This window comes from Bison bison, unplaced genomic scaffold, assembly GCF_000754665.1.
Source record: "Bison bison bison isolate TAMUID 2011002044 unplaced genomic scaffold, Bison_UMD1.0 scf7180017864236, whole genome shotgun sequence".
Lineage (NCBI taxonomy): Eukaryota > Metazoa > Chordata > Mammalia > Artiodactyla > Bovidae > Bison > Bison bison.
In genome coordinates this window covers 3,420,901-3,431,374 of record NW_011494808.1, presented here as the reverse complement: position 1 = coordinate 3,431,374, position 10,474 = coordinate 3,420,901, and the positions used below count along the sequence as shown (strand labels likewise).

The window sequence follows — 10,474 nt, the reverse complement described above, 5'->3', positions numbered from 1 at the left end:
GTAATTTTCTGGTGGAGCTTTAGGGTTTTCTATGTAGAGGATCATGTCATCTGCAGACAGTGAGAGTTTTACTTCTTCTTTTCCAATTTGGATTCCTTTTATTTCTTTTTCTGTTCTGATTGCTGTGGCCAAAACTTCCAAAACTATGTTGAATAGTAATGGTGAAAGTGGGCACCCTTGTCTTGTTCCTGACTTTAGAGGGAATGCTTTCAGTTTTTCACCATTGAGGATAATGTTTGCTGTGGGTTGTCATATATAGCTTTTATTATGTTGAGGTATGTTCCTTCTATTCCTGCTTTCTGGAGAGTTTTTATCATAAATGTATGTTGAATTTTGTCAAAGGCTTTCTCTGCATCTATTGAGATAATCATATGAGAAAACCATAATTTTAAAAATAAAAATTGAATGCATGAAAGGATGAACTTTTATATTATCTTTTAATACTGTTATTTTATATTATATTGTGTTTTAAAATTGTTAAATTCAAAATATTTTAGTATACTCATGATCATATCCTTTGATATAAAATTCATACAGTAATCAGAGTTGTCATCAGCAATAAACATAATAATGTTCAAATAGTGACTATTTCCAACCCACTCCAGTACTCTTGCCTGGAAAATCCCATGGACGGAGGAGCCTGGTAGGCTGCAGTCCATGGGGTCGCTAAGAGTCGGACACGACTGAGCGACTTCACTTTCACTTTTCACTTTCATGCACTGGAGAAGGAAATGGCAACCCACCCCAGTGTTCTTGCCTGGAGAATCCCAGGGACGGTGGAGCCTGATGGGCTGCAGTCCATGGGGTCACACAGAGTCGGACACGACTGATGTGACTTAGAAGCAGCAGTGACTATTTCTGTAACTTTAATCGTGTTCTTCACATTCTCTAAGCAGAGTTCAGATGACGAAGACTGTTCAGCAAAAGGAAGGAACCGTCACATTGTCATCAACAAGGCAGAACTTGCTAACTCGATTGAGGTGTTGGAGAGCTTCAAGCTGGCCAGAGAGAGCTGGGAGCTGCTCTATTCCCTGGAATTCCTGGACAAGGGTAAGGCGTACTTGTCCCGTTGGGATATTTCAGTTTTTATATGGAATCATCACACCAAAAAAGACTCATTATTCTACTCGAAATGTCAAGTCACTAATGGCTAAGTAAACTGATTATGGTAGTTCACACGTCTTAGGATCATTTTAATCAGAGTTGGGGTGGAGTGGCAAGGAGAGTTTTTGGCCTTTTAAAACTTATATTACTGGACTTTTTCTTTGCTTGCAGGGTTTGTTCTGGGCTTTCAGTTGTTCTATCCCCCTGTGTTGTATCTTCCTCCAGCCACACGTACTAAGGTTACAGGAGTTAGTGCTGTTCTGTCTGCATTAATTCCATTGCCTGAACGTGAAAAGCTCAAATTGCAAACCCTGCAGGAAGCCTGTTTTGATGTAAATAAGAGGGAGTTTCTCTGTGTAATATTTGCACTAGTTTGTATTTCAGCGTTACTTAGAAATGACTGGCACTTGGCTAACCAGCATATTTTTCTGTGCTTTGGGATCAAGACCCTGACCTTCCTTTTGGCCAGTGGGCATCGGTCCCTGGCTGCTTCTGTCATGCGCCTCTCCCGATGCTTTGTCTGGCATGTCGTCGTGTTTTCTAGAAAACATCGCGTTGCCCAATTTGTCCTTGTCACATCTAGAGTTGTGAACAGGTTTGTGACCTTGTCACATCTAGAGCTGTGAACAGGTTTGTGACTTTTGGAGGGGATTTTTTTCTTTAGTTATAGGTAGGCTTTTTAAAAAATGAATAAAACTCTTAGTGTCATGTGTTGATTATTTTAACTAGGTGAAAGCAAAGTAGCTTAAAAGATAAACGAAGTAACGTGTGAAAAGCACGTTGAACAGTTCTTAGCACATGATATGTACTTAGTGAGTGTCAGTGCCTAATAATATTTCTTACGTATTACTGGTAAGTATTCTTTCTCAGTTGTTAAAGAATCCACCTGCCAATGCAGGAGATGCAGGAAACCCAGGTTCCATCCCTGGGTCAGGAAGATCCTCTGGAGAAGGGAATGGCTACCTACTCCACTGTTCTTACCTGGAGAATCCCATGGACAAAGGAGCCTGGCGGGCTGCAGTGCATGGGGGCACAGAGTCGGACACGACTGAGCGACCGGCACTGTCACTGTGATTCTGCCCTAACTTTACCCTCTGATTAAAACTCCAGACCAAAATAAATTAAAAAAAAAATAAGTTCAGACCAGTGTTTTAGGAATCAAAGTCTAAAGTTACATCCATGTCTTGATAATTTGTCTCTCGGACTGTTGTTCTCTTGATGGGTATGATGTTACATATCTTTGATAAATTTGTCTTTGAATTCTTGCTCAGAATTTACGAGAATTTGTTTGGCTTGGAAGACGGATACTTGGCTCTGGCTGAGAATCTTCCTCAACGATATGATCATCTATCAGGTAACGTGGGTTTATAAGTGCCTGTGTGCAGACAAGACTGTGATCTCCTGAGCGCATCTTCAGCGTGAAGGAGTGTGTGTTCCCTCCCGCTCTGAAGACAAGCATCCTGTCTTCCCTGGCGGGGACTGTGCTCCACTGTCATCTCAGAACAGCTCCCAGCGACAGGCCTGCGTCTCCTGTCACGTGTGGCGTGTCCGGTCACACCTGTCTGTAGACGTCAGAGTTTACTTTTCAATGAAAGACAGGCCCTGCTCAGCCCCCTCTGCTCTGGTGGAGCCTGCCGCCCAGCTCTGCTGTCCTGGAGCAGGACCTGCCCGGAGGAGACAGAGGACTCAGTCCCAAGACAGAGGGGCTTCGGGCCTCCGTTGTGAAAATGGGCCGGTTGCTGCCTCCAGCCTTCATGGAGGAGAAATAGTCAAATATTTATAAGGAAAGAAAGAAAGTGAAGTCTCTTAGTCATGTCCGACTCTTTGCGACCCCTTGGACTGTAGCCAACCAGGCTCCTCTATCCATGGGATTTTCTAGGCTAGGGTACTGGAGTGGGTTGCCATTTCCTTCTCCAATTTATAAAGAAACGGCATATCAAAAATGTACTTTAATCAGAGAGCTTGTGTTATTTTATTTCCTCTCAAGAATTAAGACCAGAAAGAAAAATCTTTGTGTTTATAAGGTACCTCCATACAGATCGTCACTGGCTTTAACTAAGTGGGTTTGATCCTGTTGCTGAGTCTCCTTCCCCTTCTCACTTGGTTCAGCAGAAGTACCTGATTTGGAGTCGCTTGCTAGTGGCTCTGGAAGGTTTTATTATTAGTAGTATTCATTTACTTGTTCTTATTCATTTATTTATTTTACTTTGTATTGATCTTAAAAGGATGTAAAGATCGTTTGCAAAGATGCATATCATAAAAGAGTACTTTCTCAGGACAGCTTATGAAGGCACATGGAATCTAAGAGCAAAAAGGAACTTGTTTTTCTGATGGCTGTGTTTCTCTTGCTGTTGTGACTTTCTCAGGGTCAATATAAGAAGGCCATCGCCAGCTTGCACCACTTGGCAGCTCTCCAGGGATCACTTCCTCAGCCACAGATCTCGGGGCAGGGCACCTTGGAGCATCAGAGGGCACTCATCCAACTGGCCACCTGCCACTTCGCTCTAGGGGACTACAAAGTGAGTCCTGGGTGCCCGGCGGGTGTGGGGACCCTCCTGGGCTGCCCTCGGCGACCCTGGGCCTTCCTCTCTTTCCCAGAGTGGCTTTTTAATTCCATGCATATTTACTTGAAACTTGCTCTTTCTGCCTAGGTTTTATTACCTGATCTGCTGGGGAAAAAGAATAGTGATCCTATTTTATTTAATTTCCTACTTTCCATCGCGTTTCTATCTTATTTAATTTCCTACTTTCCATCGCGTTTCTATCTTATTTAATTTCCTACTTTCCATCGCGCACCTGAAGTCAAGAGATGGGTATTGAGGAACGGTGGCATTTGATTCTGAGTTCACTCTTGGCCCCACTGCTTAACCGGCTCTCTGTCTACCTCCAGAGTTTTAAGTTTTTAACTGCCCAGATGCCCACCTCTCGAAGCTGGAGCCTCAGGACCCTGTGGCCATGGGTGGTTCTGGACGTGCTGGAATGCCAGCCCCTCAGCCCAGGTGTTAGCTAGGGCTTGAGCAGCTGAGCCTCGGGGTCATCTGCTTTCAGCTCTGAGCAGCCTTACAAGTATTTTCTGGACTTGCCAAGATACAAAAAAGGCTGGGAAGCAGGGATTTAAGATTGCACGTCCTCGTCTGTAAAATGAAGGTAATAGGAGGGTTGTGCCTGACACACAGGAAATGCTCCCTCCGCGACCCTGTCACTCCTGGAGTTTGATGGGGGGACCGAGGGTGACGCCCCGCTCCCTGTGAGTCGAGACCACCTGTTCAGTGGGGCGTGGGGGCCGCCTCTCCTCCACTAGTGCGTCATCTGTCCGGTTTCACACCCGTCTTCTAAACCACGCCCTTAGGTGACTCTCCAAGGCCAGTGCATAGCCGTCCCCGCATCTTTCTCTCCTCTGAAAACCCTTCCTTCTCTTTTCTACATATCAAACCCTCCCGGCTTTAAGGCTTACATCAGGATAACCGTCCAGCCTAAAACTCCTCCTGCTGGTTTATTACCCTGTGTGTGTTTCTGCTTCATTTTAAATTGTGCTCCTTTACCGCCTGTCCCGTTCTGTTCATTTCTCTACGCAGTGAGTTAGTAAATGTCTTTAAGACAGGGCTGTACTTCTTTTAGACTCCATAGTGCTGTCAAACGCTTTAGTAGTTCAGTTAATACTCAATTAGTTTTTAAGTTTTGTTCTTTTGTTGTTTAACAGCAGACAGTGGGTCCGTGTTCCCTGAAAGGTCTAGTGCATGGATTTAATCTGAGTTATTTTTCCGTGTTCACTGTCAGGCAAGCAGCAGTGACCACTGCTCCCCAGCCTCTGTGCTCAGGTGGCCCGCTGTGTGCTGCAGAGACTGTAGTTACAGAGGCATGCTTTCCATCAGAAACTCACAGTTACTTCCTTTTGGTCTCATCTTCTTCAGATGACGTGTGAGAAGGTCCTTGATTTGATGTGCTACATGGTCCTTCCCATCCAGGATGGAGGCAAGTCCCAGGAGGAGCCCTCCAAAATAAAGCCCAAGTTTAGAAAAGGTACAGTGGCAAATCCTAGTTTTATTTTCTAGAAATAGCTTTAGAACCCACCACTGGGAGTTTTTTTTTTTTAAATAGTTCCTGCAGTTCCTGACAAGGTGACACCCTGAGGTCTGCAGAGTTGGCAAGATGTGTAAGAAGCAGAGTGCTCTCCAGGCTGCTCTGGGCTCTGGGTTCACAAGCAGCTGTGCGTCTGTCCTCCTTCCGATATTCTCTTCCTTTCCTGAATGTGCTCTCTTCAAAGAATATCAGAGAGCTCCTTTTCCAATCTTTACCAATTCCAGGAAACTTTGTCATGATTAGTGGAGAAGGATCGCTCAGCGTATCTCAGGCTGCTTTGAGCTTCACTCCAAATTGCTCATTTGTTGAAAAATTACATAAGTTGAGCTGTGATGCTTCACAAGAAAGGAAAAGGGCCCCACTGTCCGGATCTCAGTTCCGTCTTAGAGGTGGAAAAAGATGCGCCGTCAAACCCAAGCCCAGTAGAAAACAGGGAGTGAGAAAGACAAGACCAGAGATCAGTGAAATAGAAACAAACGGAAGGAAACTAATAAAGCCAAAAGTTAATGAAATGGATGAACCCCTAACAAGACTGACCAGAATGACAGTGATTGCAAATGACCAGTATCAGGGATGGAAGAGGGAAGGAACATCACCCCGGATCCTGCTGAAATCAGGGCAGTAAGAGCATAGGTTGTAAATAACTTTATGCCAATAAATTCAGCAATTTAGATGAAATGGAAAAAGTCCTTCAAAAACACAGCTTACCAGAATGGACACAAGATGAAATAGAAAATCAGAACATTTTTATATCTATCAAATTTGTCATCAGAAACTTTCCCACAAAGAAAATTCCAGGTCCAGTTGGCTTCACTGTGAATCCTGTCAAGCATTTAGGAAGAAATAACTTCAATCCTGTAAGTAGTTTTTGAGAAAATAGAGGAAGAGAGAACACTTAACCCTTCAGTTTTTAAGACCAGCATTAACCCTGACAGCACAACCAAACAGGAGCATCACAAGAGAAGAACATTAAAGGCCAGGGTCTGTCACAATCATAGATGCCAAAATTCTTAACAAAATATGAGCAAATACAGCCGTTTATAAGAAAGATAAGACATAACAGCTGAGTGAATGCAGAGGCGGTTTAACCCAGGAAAGCCAATCAGCACAGATCATCACATTTGCAGATTAAAGGAGAAAAATCATAAGATTGTCTTAATAGATGCAGACAGAATTTAATTACGTCTGCATTTATCATTCACAATTAAAAACAAATAAACAACTCAGTAAACTAGAAAAAGGAGGAAAACGTCCCCAACATCATTCTTAGCTATGAAATACTGAGTGCTTTCCCCAGGACCAGCCGCGGTGCTGGTGTCTGCCCCCAGCTGCTCAGTGCAGCATCCTGGGATTCTCGCCAGCACGATAGGCAAGAAAAAGGAAGGTCAGAAAGGAACCGTCTTTATCCACAGCTACATATTTGGCCATGTAGCAAAGCCTAAGGACTCTCTAGATCAAATAACGTCAAAACCCATAAAATACTTAGAGATAAATTCAATGAAATGTCGCCCAGAACTACTACTACCATTAGTACAGGAAATTCAGGGTAAAACAATAGGCTGTCATTTTACATCAGGATGTGGAGAGTAAAGGGTGGCTGTGCTGACCATCAGGACGTGAAGATCCACATCACCCATGTGCTTCTGGAAGGCACATAGATTCATGCGGTCGGTTTGTAGACCAGCTTAGCAGACCAGGTCACACATCTCACTCCCTGGCTGTGTCTGAGACCAGCTTAGCAGACCAGGTCACATCTCACTGCCTGGCTATGTCTGAGACCAGCTTAGCAGACCAGGTCACATCTCACTGCCTGGCTATGTCTGAGACCAGCTTCACAGACCAGGTCACATCTCACTGCCTGGCCATGTCTGAGACCAGCTTAGCAGACCAGGTCACATCTCACTGCCTGGCTGTGTCTGAGACCAGCTTAGCAGACCAGGTCACATCTCACTGCCTGGCCATGTCTGAGACCAGCTTAGCAGACCAGGTCACATCTCACTGCCTGGCTGTGTCTGAGACCAGCTTAGCAGACCAGGTCACATCTCACTGCCTGGCCATGTCTGAGACCAGCTTAGCAGACCAGGTCACATCTCACTGCCTGGCTGTGTCTGAGACCAGCTTAGCAGACCAGGTCACATCTCACTGCCTGGCCATGTCTGAGACCAGCTTAGCAGACCAGGTCACATCTCACTGCCTGGCTGTGTCTGAGACCAGCTTAGCAGACCAGGTCACATCTCACTGCCTGGCCATGTCTGAGACCAGCTTAGCAGACCAGGTCACATCTCACTGCCTGGCTATGTGCCCCTTCTGGATGCAGACCTATCAGTGATTTCCAAACGTGGGCCCTCACCTCCTGGGTCGTGGATTTTCAACTAAAAATTTTCTTTTTTAGTGAGATAGACTGTAAATATATTACTAAAATGAATGCACCTCCAGTAAAATGGATAAATTTTACTTCACTAACCTTTTGTTTTAGGTATACAGTTGACCCTTGAACAATGCAGGAGTTAACCCAAGGGCTCTGATCCCCTCTCTCCTCCTGCTGCCCCCAGTAGTCAAAAATCCAGGTACTTTTCTCTCTCTCCCTCAGCACCCAGAATTGACAAATGACTTACCCACAGGCAGGAAGCTGCAACAGTTTGGGCAGAATCAGGGCTCAAACCCTAGTTCTTTTGATTGCACACGCTGTGATCTGTAATCCCGCAGTTAGTTCATCTAGAGATCTGTAAAGTGAAAACACCGGTACTGTCTACTGAAAAGTCCACACACAAGTGGTCCCGTGCAGTTCAAACTTGTGCTGGTCCAGGGCCAGCGGTGTGCACATGTGTGAGTGCGTGTGCATAGGAGCCACACGAAGGCAGTGTCTCTGTTCTTTGCTGTTGCTTGCCCTTGGAGTAGAGAAGGATTTAGGATATAAGGAGCACACACCATAAAGGAAAGGACTAAAATCTTGGTGTGAAAAATAGCCACTGCTCTCTACAAGTATGAAGAAATATATCAGAATGTTTATTTCAGCACTGTTTGTAATGGTGAAAAATGGGAAACCCCAGGGTTAAACGGAAAAGAATAGATAAATCAGTGGTGGTCTGTGTTACCAATAGAACATTATGTAACATGGAAAACCAGCAAGCTGGAGTCACAGGTGTCGCACTGCACACGATCAGCGGAGGGATGTGCAGGCTGAGACACCATTTACACCGCAGACTGGAAACACGAGGAACGTTCCTCTCAGGTGTACGGATACAATTCTTGCCCGACAAGTGCGCAGTGTATGTAGGAATGCTGAGCCCCTCATTCAGCATGGCCCTTACCTCCAGGGCTTCCCTCATAGCTCAGTTGGTAAAGGATCCGCCTGCAGTGCAGGAGACCCCGGTTCAATTCCTGGGTTGGGAAGATCCCCTGGAGAAGGGACAGGCTACCCACTCAAGTATTCTGGTCTGGAGAATGCCATGGACACAGTCCATGGGGTCACAAAGAGTCCGACATGACTGCACGACTTTCACTTTCTTTCCAGGGAGGGAGGCAGGGATCAGAAGGGGCTCACAGAAGGCAGACCGGATTTGTGATGCTGTGTATGAAAATCTAAAAATTAAACCCAGTGTCAACATTTTATAAAACTTGAGTGATAAAGCACACTGGTGTTTGTGATATTGTCTTGTCATTTTCTGTACATTTCAAAGGTTTCATAATAAAAGGTATTTAAGCAATTTTAGAAATTGAGATTGAGACATGAAATCCAGAGACGATTCAAAAACCAATTTTTACCTTCACTAAATGTAATTGTGGTTTAACTGTGTTTGAGACCGTGTGACTGGGGCTTACCCTTTTTGTTTTAAGGAAAGCACCTCAATCATTTGCCCCTCTAAGCTCTCTTCTTTGCCTGCCTCGGGCTTCTCTTAGGTTCGGATCTGAAGCTCCTGCCGTGTACCAGCAAGGCCATCATGCCCTACTGTCTGCACTTGATGTTGGCTTGTTTTAAGGTAAGCTTCACGTTGATCAGCTCGTTACTGTTACTCTTCAGTCACTCAGGCTGACTCTTTGCCACCCCATGGACTGCAGTAGCTAGGCCCCTCTGTCCTCCACTGTCTCCCAAAGTTTGCTCAGACTTACGCCATTGAGTCGTTGATGCCATCCAACCATCTCATTCTCTCCGCCCCTTCTCCTTTTGCCCTCTCCTTTTGCCAGCATCAGGGTCTTTTCCAGTCATTTGGGTCTTTGCATCACGTGGCCAAAGTATTGGAGCTTCAGCATCAGTCCCTTCCAGTGAAGATTCACAGTTGATTTCTAGGATTGATTGCTGTGATCTCCTTGCAGTTCAGGGGACTCTCAGTCCTAAAGCATCAGTTCTTCAGCACTCAGCTTTCTTTATGGTCCAACTCTCATGTCCGTACATGACTGCTAGAAAAACCACGGCTTTGACTCTTCAGACCTTAGATGGCAAAGTGATGTCTCTGCTTTTTAATACACTATCTACGTTTGTCATGGTTTTTCTTCTAAGGAGCAAGCATCTTTTAATTTCATGGCTGCAGTCACCATCTGCAGTGATTTTGGAGCCCAAGAAACTAAAGTCTGTCAGTGCTTCCACTGTTTCATGATTAGCATGAAAGGAATTTAATTCAGAGGATTGTTCTGAAGACCTGGAGTGACTCAAGTTGAGAGCCTTGAGCACACGTTAGTTTAGTCTTTTGAGAGCATGTTGGTATAGCAAGGGAAGCAGTGGGAGGAATAAACAAATATTTATCAAATGTCAGCTGCATTAGGCAGAGAAGAGTAGGCAATAACCTCCGTCCTTGAGACGCAATGTTACCTATTAGTCCAGGTACCAGTGAGGCAGACACGCACGTAGCCTCGCCTGTCGTGATGTCCAGTGTTTTATGAGTTAGCCTGCGAGTCAGGATGTACTAGGTGCCGCAGAATGGAGCAGAGGTGCTCTTGGGCTCAGAGAGGGCTGTGAGTTTATCATCCTAGAGTGAGGCCCCCAGAGCTGCAGCGCCTCAGGACGGTTGACGGAACGCAGGGCTGGGGCGGCTAGGGCGGACAGGCTGAACCCCCACGGCCCCTGAGCGGGCGGCTCCGCCTCGGAACGCCAGTCCCCAGCCCTGCTCTTGGTCTGTACTGGGCGGCAGCAGCAGCTTGGAGTGATTTTAGGCAGGGTGCCGATCCTGACCAGGAAGCCCTGTGACGATTTCTCACTTCACGTTCCTGCCTCCTCCCCGCCTGCCCCGTCCTCGTCCTCGTCCTCGGGTGTCCTCAGACTTCTCTCCAAGGGCGCCTCTGGCCCGCCCTCCAC

At 45.8% G+C, this 10,474-nt stretch overlaps 1 protein-coding gene across 3 annotated transcripts in view; it reads left to right on the top strand.

Annotated features, from left to right (window-relative positions):
- INTS10 (integrator complex subunit 10) overlaps nucleotides 1–10,474 on the top strand; it is a 32,526-nt gene that overhangs the window by 15,583 nt on the left and 6,469 nt on the right. For 2 of the 3 annotated variants that reach the window (XM_010846398.1, XM_010846395.1), the window contains exons 9-13: nucleotides 897–1,050; nucleotides 2,376–2,458; nucleotides 3,471–3,623; nucleotides 5,016–5,124; nucleotides 9,085–9,164. In XM_010846398.1, the coding sequence (XP_010844700.1) occupies nucleotides 897–1,050; nucleotides 2,376–2,458; nucleotides 3,471–3,623; nucleotides 5,016–5,124; nucleotides 9,085–9,164 (579 nt within the window). Of the gene's footprint in view, nucleotides 1–893; nucleotides 1,051–2,375; nucleotides 2,459–3,470; nucleotides 3,624–5,015; nucleotides 5,125–9,084; nucleotides 9,165–10,474 lie in introns of all 3 variants that reach the window. The other variant, XM_010846397.1, reaches the window with a different exon arrangement.